Source organism: Taudactylus pleione, unplaced genomic scaffold, assembly GCF_031769625.1.
Source record: "Taudactylus pleione unplaced genomic scaffold, aTauple2 ptg000241l, whole genome shotgun sequence".
NCBI classification, from domain to species: Eukaryota; Metazoa; Chordata; class Amphibia; order Anura; family Myobatrachidae; genus Taudactylus; species Taudactylus pleione.
Window position 1 is genome coordinate 2,361,399 of NW_028284643.1, and position 16,930 is coordinate 2,378,328.

A 16,930-nucleotide genomic window follows, 5' to 3' on the forward strand; every position below is an offset into this window, starting at 1 on the left:
GTTGCAGGGTGTCGTTCCAGGCCTCGTGCCCTCCCCCGACCCACATTACTATGGGGGTGTGCCCAGCACTCTAAGAGATGCTGGCCTGCCCCCGGGCTCCCCCTTACACTGAGAATAGCGCATGCACAGGGCATCTATTCTTCTGCTACTCACCCGCTGTTCTGCAGGTGTGCACTATGGGCACTATATATTACAGACTGTACAGAAGGGCGCCAGGTACCTCAGGTGGGCACTATACATTACTGCCTGCAGGTGGGCACTATGGACACTATATACTACAGACTCTATAGAAGGGTCCAGGTACCTCAGGTGGGCACTATACATTACTGTGTGCACTATGGGCACTATACTATATATTACAGACTCTATAGAAGGGACGCCAGGTACCTCAGGTGGGCACTATACATTACTGCCTGCAGGTGGGCACTATGGAGCTCATTCAGACCTGCTTGCAAGATGTGGCCGCTAGCTGCCAAAAAGGGGCCGGATATTTAACTTAAATGCTCGCACTGCGTGGCATGAGGACGCCCTCTATGTCTTAACGAGCTACGGCACTGAGCGCTCGCAAGTGTATAAAGACGCCTCCTTTCCCCTCGCAACACACGTCATCTCCTGGAATTGTTTGATTATCGGTAACATCAAGAGCCATCGGAGCTGCTCGCAGCCTTTGGGTTGCCTTTCCCCGCCACAAGCACTGCGATCAGTGCTGGATGCAATACATGCAGGTGACGTGTACAATGACGCTACTTTGCTGATTATGCACGCCCTTTAAACGGCGTGTTGGTGGCCTGAGACGCCTGCTTCCGCAACACCACTCCCCCGTTCACAAGTACCTTCCCCTGTTACCTCCCACAAACGGCGCTATATGTCACTCAAAGTAGCGGGCAGTCTGTGTGCTACGAGCGCACGATTCCCCATCGCTAAGACTGGCTTGCGCACGCGCACTGCGAATTAAACGCATGAGCGCTGAGCAACAATCGCCCGGCAGCGAATGGGTCTGACTCAAGTCCTATGGACACTATATATTACAGGCTCTATAGAAGGGTCCAGGTACCTGAGGTGGGCTCTATACATTACTGCCTGCAGGTGTGCACTATTTGCACTATATATTACAGACTCTATAGAAGGGTGCCAGGTACCTCAGGTGGGCACTATACATTCTGTATCCAGGTATGCACTATGGGCACCGTACATGTGGGCACTATAATACAATACAGCCTACATCAGTCACTGTGCACGGACACCCGGTGAAAGCAGCTGGCACATAGCGAGCCCAGGTTGGCACCCAGCACCCTCCCCTGACTCCTCCCCCGGAGCAGCCCCTGGGTAACCGCCTCCTCCCTCTCCCTATATAAGGCTGCAGTGCGCTCAGGGCTCCGAGCTGTACACAGTGACCGGAGGAGGTGACGTTTTACAGCCGGCTGCACTCACCTGCCAGCGGCCGAGCCATGAAGACCATCATCGCTGCTTACTCCGGGGTGCTGCGGGGTGAGTCCTGGCTGCGGGGGCAGGATGGCAGGTGGTGGGGGTGGCAGATAGTGGGGGTGACAGGGAATATAGGAAGGGTGACTGGCTAGGGGTGGCAGCCCCTGGCTCTTAGTACCTGGTACAGGGGGCACCACTTATTGCTAGATTGCAATGAAGGAATTGGTAGCATTTGCAATAAAATTACACCCATCAGTCTTTATAACTACTGTTTAGGCCACGTGATTTAAATCCCTCTTTATGCTGATTAACTCCTCACCACTGTGTAATTATTTCTCTCCTGTGTAATATGTAACTGCATCTATCTGATCATTCCCCTGCCTATACCCAGCCTTATGTTCTAGCACTGCTGCTTGTGGCTGTGCTGTCTCCGTTCTGTCTGATATTCTGCTATTCTATTGGAAACCATGGTGTAGTCAATGTCAGTGTAATTCAGGAGGCCTGATTGTTGCTGGTCTGCAGAGCTTACAGTCTAATGCAGGTGTCTGTCAAGGTCACTGTTCTCCTTCTATTACCTGAGATATGGGTGCTAGGCTGATGGGCATCAGTCCTGATGTGGGCAGGTAATGTGAGCCTTGGATAAGCTGCCTGTGTTCAGTCTGTGCCTTCACACCAGTATTTGCAGCGTGCAGTACTATATAGTGAGCTGTATGGCTGCTGTACATGTATATTCCTGAGCACCAGGATCTGATATGAGGCTGCATGTTCTGAGCTGCAGAGGTGGTGCACAGTTGGGTAGCCCTGACTTACAGGCTACTTGCATCAGTGTACCCCAAAATACTGACCTTTACCCCAACTTAATTTGGGAAAGGATCATTATATGCCTTCTATGTATCATGAATGTACATATTCAGTTGCCCTGCTCCTGACAAACTCTTCCTTTGCAGAATGGCTGCTTTATTCTAGTTTTTTTTTTTTTTTTTACCATTGTCCTCTATAAATGAGGATTGCTAATATTCCACTGTTACAGCACTGTTTATAGGTAATTCAGTTATGTCCTGCTTAGTAGTGGCCTGGATTTCATACCCGCTGTGTACTGTGCACAACTCTGAAAGATGTGTATGTTGCAGATGTGACCACTATTGTAGTATTTAGTATTGCAGCAAGTACCTGTGATACAATGTAGATTTGCCTGCAGGTCTCTAAATCAGAACATTGAAGGCTTATAAGGAAATTCTGGGTTGCAGGTTTTGAAGTGCTTGTGTTGGAACCAGCCAGTGGCATTTGCTGTACGGACTCCGGGCCCTATTTATGAAATGGGCATTGGATGGCTATCAAATGCACATTGTTAAAGTTTGCTTGCCAGGACAACTTTTTGAAAAGGGGCTGCCCCTGCGATGCCTTATGTATCTGCAAGAGACTTCACTTCCAAGATGCCTGTATCTGCTTGATAGGGATCGGGCGATAAGTCACAGTGGCTAATGACCTCTAAAGATGATGGCAAACTGGTCTATGCTTTTGTGAGTGGGATGTTTTGCACCTGCATTTTGTATGCTGGCAGATGTGCACTTGCCCAGTATTAAAGCTGTTGCCTGCAAGGTGCCCTGGGGTCATGATAGGCTAGCACTAGCCCCTAAAAGCCGGCAGTTTCTACAGCATGCACAGTGTAGTATTTGCACTACTTTCATTGTAACCTGACTTGTTCAAATGTGAATTTTCACCCTTTGCGCCTACCCCTATGGGGCTTATTCACTAATACTGTAAATGCAATAAGCTAGTGCATATCTTGCTGCCACTTGCATTGGCAAATCCAAATCTGCCAAAGCATACGGCATTGCTCCAGTTGTGGGACAGCTGCTCCAAGCAGTAATATCCCTTTCACACTGCCAGCAATATCCCGGGTTATTTCACGTGAACGCGCAGCAACCTGGGATATTGCTCGGTGTGAATGGACCCAGTTGAAGTAATAAGAGTTGAGACCCAGCATTTCAACCTGGGGTAATGAGCGGGGATTACCATGGGTTCAACCCGGATCACTGTGCAGTGTGAATGGGTAACCTGGATCGATAGGACCTGTTCACAGCATAGGAAGAGCTGGTGCTTGGAGATCTCCTCTCTAAGCGCTGGCTTGGCATGTGGTGACGTCGGTAGCCCGGAAATAACCCGGGTCGCGCTGTCAGCCTGAAAGGGGTCGCACCCCGGATGGACCGGTGTACAAAATCCTGGGTGCGACCCTGTTTTGCAGTGGGGGGTGTATGGAGTGGAGTAGATGGAGATAAAGTACCAACCAATCAGCTCCTAACTGTCGCTTTACGGGCTGTGCTTGAATGACAGTTAGGAGCTGATTAGTTACTGAGCTGTCAGCTTGTTAATATCCGGTTATGGCAGCAGAGTGCCAGGCTTGGTAAAAGTATCTGCTTTATAAATATTCATCCATTGTCCTATTGTCCTAGACCTCATGAAATAAACAGTGGTTGCTCCTAATACGGAGGTGTTGTGGTTCTGCTGTAGGGGTTTGTGGCAGTTCAAGGTCATCTACTATTTAGAAGCATCAATATATCTGATTCCGTTATAGCGGTACGGAAACGAGATGCCCGCGTCTGGCCGGATAGGTGTCTCTGACCGTTTTAAAGCAGCAATATTAGTATTTGTGCATTTAGAATTCAGTGTTGGTCTCATGTGTCATTTATGATATGAATGCAAAGCTCTGTTTTTGTTCTGTTGCTGTTAGAGTTCAGCAGGAGATGTCAGATGTTCTAATGAGGACATGGCAGCCAATATTAGCTATCATTTTATAGTGTGTACTAGATATATGCTAGCTACAATCTGGTTGCTATGGGCAACTTCTCCACTTGTACCAAACCTTCTAAAGAGGACACCTCCCACCCCCTGCCTAAGTAACAAGGATAGCTGTGCACATGGATATTTATGAAGATGTTTAGATGCCAGCCCTATGTCTCCCCTAGACCACCTCTTTTTGGCTAGTGAAAATCAGGACTGCTGCCAGGTAGGGTGGCACAATGAAGGACAATCATGGTGTGATCCTGGACTTGGATGTCCTCAGCTGTGGAATAGTGTTTCCGGTAGGCTGGTTTAGCAGGTGCCGTGCTTGTCTGATTTTAGTGGCAAAATGTGCCCTGCCCTTATAGCAGCGTCCTACTAAAACAGGCCCGGTGAAAAGGTTGATGGCGATCTACCTGCAGCTCGCTGAGCTCCCACCAGTAGTTCGCGACCAACTGGGAGCGATGGCCTCTGTAGCGATGGGGGGCTAAAGAAGCCTCTGATCACTTCAGAGGCCAGCGTTCCCAGTGATGCGGTGCACGGGTGACGTCATGACTTCACCCGTGATGTGAGGAGCCTTCGTGGCAGCAATGGCGGGACTTTGAAGCTCTGATGGAATGGAGCGGTGCCAACGTGAAGATGGGCAAAGTTTCTTCACACGGGTGTCGGCAGACTGTTCTGCACTGGGATGGGAGATAGTACTGGGGGCACAACTACATGGGGCATTGCGGGCATTGCGTCAGGGGCATTGCGTCAGGGGCACAACTTCATGGAGAACTGCATAATGGGCACAACTACAGTGGTCATTGTATAAAGGGACACTACTATGTGGTGTAATGTGAATAAGATTGTGCTGCTGTGTGGCGTACTTTGACTTGGGGATACTGTGTGATTTCGCAGAACAGACCCCACGTCCCTTGCTGCGAGGTCATGGCCCCTTTTTTGCATATCACACCCCCTTTTTTTGGGCTCGGTGGATCACGAAAGGCATTTAGTTTTAAAAGTAGATCGAGCCCAAAAGTCTGGCTTCCCCTGCGCTAAAGCAACTTGCCTTGTGCCTGGCGTACCCATAGGTGGTTAAAGTTGCCGTTACCGAACACCGCCGGGTGAATAGATGCCTTGTGCATGCGCCTGGTCTCTATTCAGTGAGGGGAGCCCATCACCTCCATAAGTTCTGGGCATGCCCCTAAGTGTCACAAGGTCACACCCCCTCTATGGAAGTGCACTTCCCAAAGGTGCGCGAGCAGAATCCTGCCCCCCTGTGTTGCGGGAACACTAAAATAGGTGGGATTAGAACAACCAGTAGCCAATCGGATTGTCAGAATGCTTTGCAGCAGCACAGAGTATTTTAAAAGGTGCTTCCTACAACTACTGGAGCTTGTTAAAATACAGCACCTCTGTCTGTAGATGAATCTGTTGCTGCTGTTACAGCATTTTGCTGCTGGGCTGATTGAACATCTGTTCATGCCAGAGAATAGCTGGATTACTGTGTAAGTTGCAGGGTTATGGAGCTGGCCCCCTTCCACAGGTGACGCTATTGCACATCTGAGCATGCACCTAGGACTTGACCATTGCCCTGTATCCTTGCTGTTCCTGGTACTGAAAGCCAATTTGTGACGCTTGACTTATGTCTATGAAGTAAACATTGAAAACAGACAAGAGACCTTGTGATACCAATTTGTATGATTAGTGTAGAGCAGCGTTTTTCAACCACTGCTTCAGCTCCGCACACTTGTACTGTAGTGTTTTATTTAAGTTCTGGAAGATGTTGCAAACGTATGTCCTGTATAAACAGCTTGTACCGACTGAGCTATTTACTGAAATGTCACATCCTTCCTATATTCCCCCTTCAGTCTGGTATAAGCAGCGCATGAGGGAGATCTGGTCAGCAGACTAACAGGGGCTTCTGGAAATATGCAGCGTTAAGCTGATCAGGAAACAAGGCTGCGTCCAATGTGCTCTGTCTTGCAAAACCTTCTCATTAGATTAAGAGCAGTGTCCCCATGCAACACCTGCATGTTGGTGAGCCTGTATGGCTCCTGTGTAGAGCCTTTAATGAATATAAGCTATGGATATGTATGGGGGGGGGGATCACAGAGCAGGAAAACTCCTGTTGCCCCCTTATTACAGTGCATGTTACTGGTGTAACATCAATCGTATTTCTGGGCCTCACAAACTGGTGTCTGACGCGGCTTAGTGCTCGCCTGTTCCATGCTGCCTTCACCACACCTGGCAGAATTATCCTTTATTTATATGGCGCTTCAAGGGTTCCGCAGCGCCTTAGAAGTACACAAACAAATGAGCAAACCAGTGACTTACAGTACAAAATAATGCAGGACAAGGGCATAGTTTATAGACATTGATGCAATAGGGATTATAACACTGAAATAAGCAGCAGGGTGTCGTCAGCCAAGTGTTAGTCTACTAGTAACGCTCCAAGGACACCTATCGTATGAGTGAGGGGGTGAGGGCCTTGCTCGTGAGAGCTTACTAGAATTGATTTGTCCTATATGCATGGAGACTGCGATAATAGGCTTCTAATCTGGCTCTGGACAAGAGGAACTTTGTTTATGCTGTAAAGTGTCATATACCCGTGTATCATCTAGTATAGATGTGTAATGCTTGGGACTGGGGGGCCTATTCATCAACACTAAAATAACATTTTTAAGGACATTTTCCTTAAATAACGTAATTTTGGTATTCATGAACAGACTTCGCACAGGAGATATCACAGATATCTCCTTGCTAAGTTCCCCTGCGTTAATTTCCACACTCCCCATACATTAGTACATTAGTACATTAGTACATTAGTACATTAGTACATTAGTACATTAGTACATTAGTACATTAGTATGGGGATGTGGAAATTGTGGTATTCATCAAATTCCGAAAATTATGAATTTTCGGAATTTGATGCAGTTACTATTCGCCACTGTGAGGTGGCGAATAGCAGAATCGACTTACCTGTATCCGCGTGTGCAGGTCCCCCGACGAGTCCCTCCGGCGCTCTGCTCCGTCCTCAGGCTCCGGAGGCTGGTCGGACATGTGTGCTCCCCAGCAGAGCACAAGAAAGTTTTGAGAGAAATTTTTTTTTTTTTAAATCTGTCATGTGGTCTGCAGGGAAACCACATGACAGACCAGCAGGATGGAGCCGGTGGCTGCTGCGCGGACAGGTAAGTCGGGGGGGGGGGGGGGGGGGTCGGTGAGTGGGGGGGTACAGAAACTTAATGCATCTGTAGGCAGTGCTGTGCATGCGCTGGTTTTACAGATGTAACAGCGCATGCGGAGCACTGTTTCCAGACGCGATAAGGTAGTGTACAGAGGGAAAAGTATCTATTTCCCGAAAAGCTGTCATCGCAAAAATGACAGCTTTTTGGAATAGATTCTTATGGAGAGGTGGAATGATGAATTCCACCTATAATTAGCTAGAACTCCATGCGAGTTCTAAACCTAATTATCTCTAGAGAATTTTTAGGTTTAATGAATAGGCCCCTAAAAACAAAAAGATCATTAATCCAGCAAAAAAATGCTGTGTTCAATTGTTGTGGACACTTTATCAAGTACCGTGGCGTTGCCTCTACTGCTGTCTATCCCTCAAAGAAAATGCTTTGTTTAAAACTTCATTGTTGTAGTTACAAAATACGCCAAGATGTCATAATAGTTATCCACTAAGGAGGGGGAATTGAACCTGAACATATTGTCCTTCAGTGAAGATGGGTTTATATCTTTTTGTCCCTATTTTGCTTATCCCTGGATCTCCACACAGATCCTGCTAGTAAGTATTGTGTTCTAATTAAATAATTCAATGACTGCAGCTGGACACTAACACGTCTGTAGGAACCCTGTAAGTATTTACTTCTAGGTTTTTTTGTTTTTCTCCCGTTATGGTCGGGATAGCACTTTTTCGGCAGAAGATTTCATACCTGTTATGGTTCTTGGTAGAAATATTTATTGCATAATCATTACATAAAGACAGCAAAAATATATTGCACTGAAAGTACAGGCAGGCTACCTCAGACCCAAAATACTGTACATCCCCATTTGATTGTAAGCTCTCAGGATCAGGGCCACCACCTTTCCCTGTTTTGTCCTTTTCCAACCTCTGTCCTTGTAGCATTCTCTCTATTTGCTGTAAACATTATTCCCTGGCTGTTTTACACCTTGCATATTATGTTCCCTTCTCTTGGTTTTATTGCTTCTGGTTTTGCTTGTAAAGATCCTTACAGATAATGTACTACACTTTTTTTTTTTTTTTTTCTGAGGAACCTTATGAATCTGCAATAACTAGTGCTAGACTCATATTATGTGCCTGAGACTCCAGACCGGTCAGGTCAGCATGTTGCTAGCATCACCCCTAGACATGGTGTATGCAGGGGGACCTCCGAAGGGTGGACAGACTTCTGTGACAGTTTTTGAACAAGCCAATTCTAACTTCATTGAAATTTAATGTAACAAAATTTCCAGATGGCTAAAACTGCTTAACCTTTACCCCTCCAGGGACTGGATCCAGTATCCTGTCAACTGTGTATGACCTGCCCTCCATTCCTTGGTTATCAAAGTCTCGGGTGGAAAAACATCTCCAGATCATATCCGTCCTCCAATGGGTCATCAGCTTCCTTATTATGGGTGAGTTTGAACTGTTCCTATATAGGTTAAGGCACCTTGTGGCTCTAGAGCCTCCACATCCATTGCCAGCCAACATGGGCAGATCTAACCTCTGCAAGTACAGGCTGTTATGTCAAACATCTGGTAACCTAATAACCCCTACAAGCCTTGTCCTGACATTACACCCTCTGCTCTTGATCCAACAGGTGTTGTGTGTACAGTGATCCTCCTGTACATCTTCTGTACCGACTGCTGGCTGATCGCTGCCCTGTATCTGGCCTGGCTGCTGGCCTGGCTGGTCTTTGACTGGAATACGCCTAATAAAGGTGAGAATTTATCCTGCTCTCATCTGGTGATGTCCTAGGTGTTTGCTGTAGGTGATGCGGTTGGGGGCCAGGGAACATCAGCAGGAAGTGTGTGATGCCCATCTGTGCCCCTGTAATATGATGGAGCTACCTCATACCCTCTGGACTCCTGTAGGGTTGGGGTGTTCAGCCTAAATGAAACCTTTTGCCACGACTCCTGCACAGCAGATCTCTGCAGATTACAGAATGCGGGGCAACTGGTGTTTGGAAAGTCCTGAGGGATTTTATTAGAATTAAATGCTAGTCATCAAGGTTTATATTTAAACCAAGTCAATTTGCTGGTGGACGGGATCCCGGACGTCTATATACAGACACCGGAATCCTAACTCCCGGCATAATGCCGGCACCGATGTCCCGAAGGAGTTCAGGATACCAGCGTCGGCATCCCAAAGGTCTAGATCCGAATAAGTAGCGCACTCAATGGGGGCGGTTAGACACCCCTAGGAAGGGTTAGGGTTGGGCTACAGGGAGGGGGTGTTTAGGGAAAGGCACTACCAGGGGGTTAAGGTGGGAATAGTATACTTGCCACCCTTGTCGGGATCTTCAGTCTTCAGGGATATGGCGTCTGCTATTGAGCCACTGGTATTTCATACCGATCCCCTGGCTGCAGCATCTAAAAGGGGAGAAGTGATGTATTCAAAGCCGGGAGTATCTGGTGTTTGTTGCAGTTTTAATTCCTATAACCAGAAACTCTTCAGCTTTGAAATGTGAAAATACTCATTTTTATTTGCATCCAAAAAAAGTGAAGTATAAATGGATCTTCCTTAGGGAACTTGGCTCTGTGTTACGCACTTCTCCGTGCAAAGATTACCTGCTTCAGGAGTAATTTTTAAAGACTTGTCCACCTATTGTGACTTTTATTTTTTACTTTATATCTATTTATCTTTTGGTACATATTAAATGTCTCCATGGAGCCAGCAGCTAAAGATAAGATGGAGATGGTAACACTGGCCTCATGCTATGGTATCGGGTAGCTGTGGTTCCAAAATGGGCCAGCTGCCTAACTGGATATAAAGGCAGGCTCACTACCTGGCTCGTTGGTAAATCCATTCTGGAGATGACCACACTTTGCCTGTGTCTTCTCCCTAGCAGGTGTAGTAATGTCTAACTCTTCACAGGTGGAAGACGGTCCACGTGGGTTAGGAACTGGGCGGTGTGGAGATACTTCAGGGACTATTTTCCAGTACGGGTAAGTCTAGACCTATTCATCTTGCATTTCTTTAACTCCATTTTAAAAGTCAATTGCCTTTTCTATATGCAGTTCCTAAACTACTCCATAACTCTCCCATCTTTGTGTAAGCATCACTAGGAGCATCTTGGCTAATTTGTGGCTTATAATAACCTTAGAACCTTCACCATAGGTCGCCCCCTAGTGTTGGGAGTCTTATCAACTATTCCAAGTCTTATTAATGTAAGTTAGCATCTCCTTACTGCGCAAATTTAGATTGCGTTTTGTTAGATCTTCAGTACTGTGCTAAGTGTAACCTGCTAGATGGACCGTTCCACTCCAAACTATGACGACCTGCTTGTTGCTGTGTAGATTACACCATAGGAGGCAACATGTTGTTGTGTTTGTTCATGCAGGACGTAATATCCCTGTGTACTTTGCACATTGTTCTCACCGCAGTGTCACTCTTGTTTTTATTAAGAGGCCATAAATGGTCTATCTGCATGATAGTGAAGTGTAAATGGTGCTTCCTTAAATTGCTTTGCCCTTGATTTTCTTGACAAGTGGATTTATACATAATATAAATAACCTAATGTACAGACCCATCTGCTGTTTATGTACCGTAGTCTCAACAAGCTTCAATGATTCCGCCTCTTCCAATGCTAAAAGCACTTTATTCAGACATGTCTGCCCAACGGAGCTTAGTAGGGTATCCAAATAGCCACGATCAGCAAAGAAAGGGAATTTATCGCCAATTATCCCTGTTTTTTGCTTTTTTTTTTTTATTATCCCCTAGGCCTATTTCATTTCAGTTGAAATGGTATATTGCTCCCGATAACACATAGGGTCCGTGATGAGCTTGAACCCATGTCTTTTTGCCATTTAGGTGGTGAAACTACATTTATTGTGTTTTTCAGGATACAACAGGTCCCGAAAAATATTTACAGTAAGTGCCGGCATCGGACGGCACTTCATGGCTAATTGGATAGCCCTGCCGCGATCAATTAGCAGCACTACTTTAGCGCTGATAATTGGATCCCCCCTTAATCTGATTTCCTTTAAAGCGGGCACTAGCCAGGGTCAGTGCTTCTGAACTTGGAAACTTGTGACCCTATCAATGGGTCTTTGCAAAGCACTTGGTGGAAATATGAGCAGACTCCACCCAGATGATACCATAATCCTGTTCAAAGGTGCAGGCTTGACCTAGGCAGAATTGCTGACCTCTGCCTGTATTACTGGTGGCCATAACACTGTGTGCTGCACAATCACTTGCGACAGAAGGCAGAACTTTCCCTGCCTCCCCTCCAAATGTCCCTTTTTAAAACGTTCCGGGCTTTGAATCCATCAGGCCTCAAGTCTAAGGACGTTCGGACACTGCTGTCTGATGCAAATACTGGCACTTTGTTTGTTAGGACTTTGACTGAAGAATTTCTGTTGAGTAACTGTCTGTTATCGGTCTCTGAAATTAATGGTGCTGAACTTTGTCACTGTAGCTGATAGGACTTGGCAGATATAGGGAGTGCAGGAGCAGATGGAAAAGGCCTCTTATCACAGCTGACTTTAGTGCCTGTATCTGTAATTGTAGGCATGTGGAAACCACTGGCAATAAAATGTGGGTGCAATAGCTTTTTGGATAAATGACTTCTGGACATGACTAATGTGCCAACTTGCCTTCCAGCTGATCAAGACTCACAACCTCCTCCCCAGCCGCAATTACATATTTGGCTATCACCCGCATGGCATCATGTGTCTGGGGGCATTTTGCAACTTTGGTACAGAAGCCACTGGGGTCTCCAAGAAATTCCCTGGCATAAAGCCATACCTCGCCACCCTGGCTGGAAACTTCAGAATGCCGGTACTGAGGGACTACTTAATGTCTGGAGGTAGGACCCAGCCCCTGTATGTCTGCTACAGCTGTAGACTCTTTCCAGTCTGTTCTTGCTGCTGAGGTTTCCAAACATTGTGTCCTTCATTTTGTGACCATTTCTCTCTGTGACCCCTGGCTGGACACTAATCCAATCATGACAGCCTTCAATGTAACAGACAAAAATAGTCAGCAGTTGCCTTTTCCATCCGTGGCTCTATTCCAGTGTTTCTCAGAGCATTTAAATTTCACGTCCTGCCAGGCTTTGCAGCGTTATATGGTGACTGACTGACTTATCCAAGGTCAGACCTATTATAGATTTATATCCTCCAGAAACCTTCCAGGATGCATGTTTAATTGGTACATCTACTATAGGGAACAATAGCTATTTAATATAAAAAAAAAAATGTTTTAACTGAGCCTGGAACTCCTATTTCTGAAATGGCGCGTGACGCCTGTTTATCCAAGGAAATACGTATATTTGTCAGGCACATTGCAGCCAAGCTGAAGTTTGCTTTCAAGTAAATATTAAGTCTTTTCCAGAATAATTAAAAAAATATATATTTTTGTTTAACCTTAACAGGAATCTGCCCTGTGAACCGTGACACGATAGACTACATCCTTTCCAAAAACGGCACCGGAAACGCAGTGGTGATCGTGGTGGGAGGGGCAGCGGAATCGCTGAACTGCCAACCGGGCAAGAATGCAGTGACCCTAAAGCAGAGGAAAGGATTTGTGAAGATCGCATTACACCATGGGTAAGGGAATGAATGGAGTCTGCGTTTTATGGCTGTGATGGTTGAATGTTTTTGGTCCCTCTTTTTTAATTCATGTAACCTGCATAAACCCCGGCTATGGAATCATTGATGGATAAATCTGACGTGACATAAGTCGGGCTCTAATTTGCTGTTGCTGGCTTGTCTCTGTGGTAATGCCAAATTTAGCAATGTCCTCCAGAGTCGTTTAACAACTATTTAATTCTACCCATTGAATTTGCATACATCGGCATAAATGCCCTCTTGGCAGCTTTTGAAAGCTGTTGGTGCTCCAGGAATCTAAACTTTAGACAAACCTGAGAATCTTTAATTTTTATTTTGTTTTCTTCCACCATCACCCATGAAGGATTGTGGCCACGTGCTAGGTTAGTGGCACGACGGTGGTCTGTACAGTGCGATGTTTATACCTGCTCTTCCTTTCACAGTGCAGATCTAGTCCCAGTCTACTCGTTTGGTGAGAACGAAGCCTACAAGCAAGTGGTGTTTGAAGAAGGTTCTTGGGGTCGATGGGTGCAGAAGAAATTCCAGAAATATGTTGGTTTTGCCCCATGTGTCTTCCATGGTTGTGGGTTCTTCTCCTCTGAGAGCTGGGGTCTAGTACCATATTCCTACCCCATCAACACTGTCGGTATGTTTTTGTGTGGATATCCCTTTTGTTAAACTATAGCACTTATCAAACTGATTTATGGAGTAGACCACCACTTTGATGAATCCAGTCTTTCATGTTTGGCAACTAGATGGCTCTTCTGCCCCCCTGTCCTTACTTAGTCTGTCTGTAGGGCTTTCAATATGCCATAACATCTTGATTGATAGAGGCTTTGTGTGATCATAGTCATATGAAGCCTCCGAGTCTGGTGTCTTCCTTCTAGTCAGAACTTCTGTCTACCTTCATCTCTAGAATAGTTGTAATAAAGGTTTTAGATGTTCCATGTTGGCCATAGATCAGTAGCAAGCAAACTGCTCCTTCGGTAGTGAGGCTGGGAGAAAATATGGACAACTGATTCCTATATGAATATATTTGGAAATGTTCTGTAATTCAACAGTTAAATACTGGTGGTCACGTACTGATGTAATATCCTCTTGTGTTGCAGTTGGAGAGCCCATTACCGTTCCTAAAATAGAGCAGCCGAGCCAGAAAGATGTGGAACTTTTTCACAATATGTACCTGGCCTCGCTACAAAAGCTCTTCGACAAGTACAAGACAAAATTTGGGTTGCTGGAGTCTGACACCTTGGAAATCAACTGAAGTTGGTTTAACGGCGCTGCAACCTGGCTGCAAGGAGTCTTCGCCTTTTATTGGAAAGTGCTTATCGTGAATCCAGCTCCCATCTTTCTGCATCAGCTATGTCCATGACCAAGCTCTTACTCATTCTCCTAAACTTTATCTCCTCAAGAAATTCTCATTTCGTGGTGACTAATCCACCGCTGGATCCGCTAATCCAGTAGTAGTCTTGGCACCTAGTTGCAGATGTATTTGAACTGGAGCAATTTTTGTTGACGCAGGGTGACTGTATAGACTCTGCACGGCTCAATAACCGGCCAAGCTTCAAAAGAGTACATAGATGTTTGGTCACTTCAGCATGGCTCTAAAACTGCTCCGGACCAAGAACCTTTTTAGCCTCTATTGTAACGGTACATCTTGTTACATGTGACAACCTGGTTAATCTTGTGCAATGGGCATTTTCTTCCAATTGTAGTATTCAGATTACATTGTATTATGTATTAGGCTTAAAGCAGCAACTTTATTTTTTTTCTTCAAATAGTAATTTAAGTGACTTAAGGCATCATCTGAAAGTCATTTTGTCTAACTGTCCATCGAAGTCCTTCCTTTCCAAAATCTCTGTAGGGGACACCAATCTGGGCTGCCAGTCACTCACAGATCCCTGCTTGTGTTATGGCAGGGAAGAGAAGGGGTGGGGTTAGAGTATACAGAGCTTAGGGGGTCTTTGCAGACCTCTCTGCCCACTACTTTAACTGGTTGCCACAACAGTGAAAGCCCTGCAGAGCTACAAATCTGAAATGCAGCCTAAGGGAAAATGGTAAGTGCCAGTAAGAGCCAAATTTTAATGAGCATGCTGCATTAATGCGCTTAATGGCAGAATATTTAAATTTCTGAATTACCATGTAAAATTCAACATTTCAGAAAAATGAGTTTAAAAAAACCATAGAGAAAATAAAAAGGCAGCTCTGACTAATACTATAAATTATTGGCTCAGACCGGCCTGCTTTATTTTATTTGGTCCAAGTAAAAAGGTGGCTACAGATGCTTGATGTCATAACATCAATTCTAGAAGACCTAGGGGTGTATTTACTAAATGGTGGCTTTTCAAAGCCATGGATTATCTGTTTGCCTGCACAATTTAAAAATGGCCCCACAATTTAAGGGCAAAAGCATCTGATTTTGTCACTAATATGACTTTTTTTTTTTTTTTTTTTTTAATTCTACACGCAAAAATGCAGATAATCGGCGACTTTGAAAAGCCTCTGTTTATTAAATAAACTCCATAGGGTCAAATTTAAAATGCTTATTTTTGCATTGGGATTTAATGCAGCAATTTTTTTTTTTTTTTTTTCTGTAAACAAAACCTTATTGGGCTATGCTTAAAAAAAAAAAAAAAAAAAAAAAAAAATCCTGCAGCAAAAAAAGCACTTCTAACTCAGACATGTGGTCCATAGACTGTTGTGTGGCTTTGGTCCCGAATTTACAGAAGTCTAATTGACTTCTGCTCTTGGTATTCTGAATTCTGCTTGCTGTATCAATCTGCCACAAGCAGGCTAGCTACCTAATCTTCTCATCCATTCATTAGGAACTGGTGAGGTTTATTGAGGTATGAGGTACACCACACCTCCTGTAAAATAACTCGTTCCTAGTGCATAGATGGGAGTTTTTAGGCTTTGATCAGTTCAAAAAACAAAATGGTAGGGAAAACACCCGGCAACCTTTTTTTTTTTTTTTTTTTTTTTTTTTTTTGTCGTCCCCCCAATTACTCTTTGAGCCACTAAGTGGCTGAGTTGGCACATGTTTTCCCACTGGCTTTATTTAAAAAAAATTTTTTCTCAAAGCACAACCAATGCAACATGGTAGTTAATACCCATTTTCTGAGGGTAAATAACCAAATAGACTTTTTTTATATATACATAATAGAGTAACCTCCTCCCACCATTCAGCTTTAAGAATGTCTGCCGGTTACCTGAATAACCCTTTGGGGTAAGTGTAATAGCCTGCGTGATGGAGGCATCTAAGTTTCTGCTGGGTATGCCTAATGGTTTAAAGGGGCAATCCTTTAAAAGGCAAAACCAACCTGGTTTTGCCTTTTAAATGATTGCTGTTTTAAAACACCACACAAACGTGCCAGTGCCTGCATTGCACAGGCTCTTACATTTATCCCAAAGTGGTAATATGTAAATATTGGGGTAGGGGAAAAGTATTGGGGAAAGTGCAATTTTTTTAATATAGGGAGAAATATTTTATCAATGAGCTGAAACGATGTTGGCGACAGCTTCTGTGATGCTGGTTAAGTGTTTACATCATTTCTGGCCCATCCTGAATAGGATACAATATCTATGAATGTCAGATTAATCTTTAATGTGCCTTGATCTGTGTACATTATAGTATTTCACACCTCCCCTGTATCGGAATGGCTTGCTGTACTGTATGCATCCCTTATTTTTGTACCAGTGAATGTAAATAAATCATGTGTTCTATACCTGTCCTGTGTATCATTTGTATGTGTGGTGGATGGTTCCACTGAGTTGTAGCAGTTCCTCATTTTAGGAGCTTCCAGTTTGCCTCTAATATAATGCAGAGGGAACATCCCATGTGTATACTGTATATTGCCCTTGGTGACTGTTTAATGAACAGTGTATCAAGTTTTTGCTTTAAATTTAGTGTCTTTGTAGCATCACATCATTTAATCCAAACTTGCTAAATTAACAATCCCGTATA

The 16,930-nt window shown here is 44.7% G+C and overlaps 1 protein-coding gene across 1 annotated transcript; it reads left to right on the forward strand.

Annotated features, from left to right (window-relative positions):
- Positions 1-1,393: 1,393 nt before the first annotated feature.
- DGAT2 (diacylglycerol O-acyltransferase 2) lies at positions 1,394-16,691 on the forward strand. The gene is made up of 8 exons (XM_088479574.1): positions 1,394-1,488; positions 8,704-8,832; positions 9,018-9,137; positions 10,295-10,365; positions 12,023-12,227; positions 12,792-12,966; positions 13,410-13,612; positions 14,076-16,691. Exons 1-8 carry the CDS (start codon positions 1,449-1,451, stop codon positions 14,228-14,230), a joined length of 1,098 nt encoding a protein of 365 aa, XP_088335700.1. The 5' UTR covers positions 1,394-1,448; the 3' UTR covers positions 14,231-16,691.
- Positions 16,692-16,930: the final 239 nt, after the last annotated feature.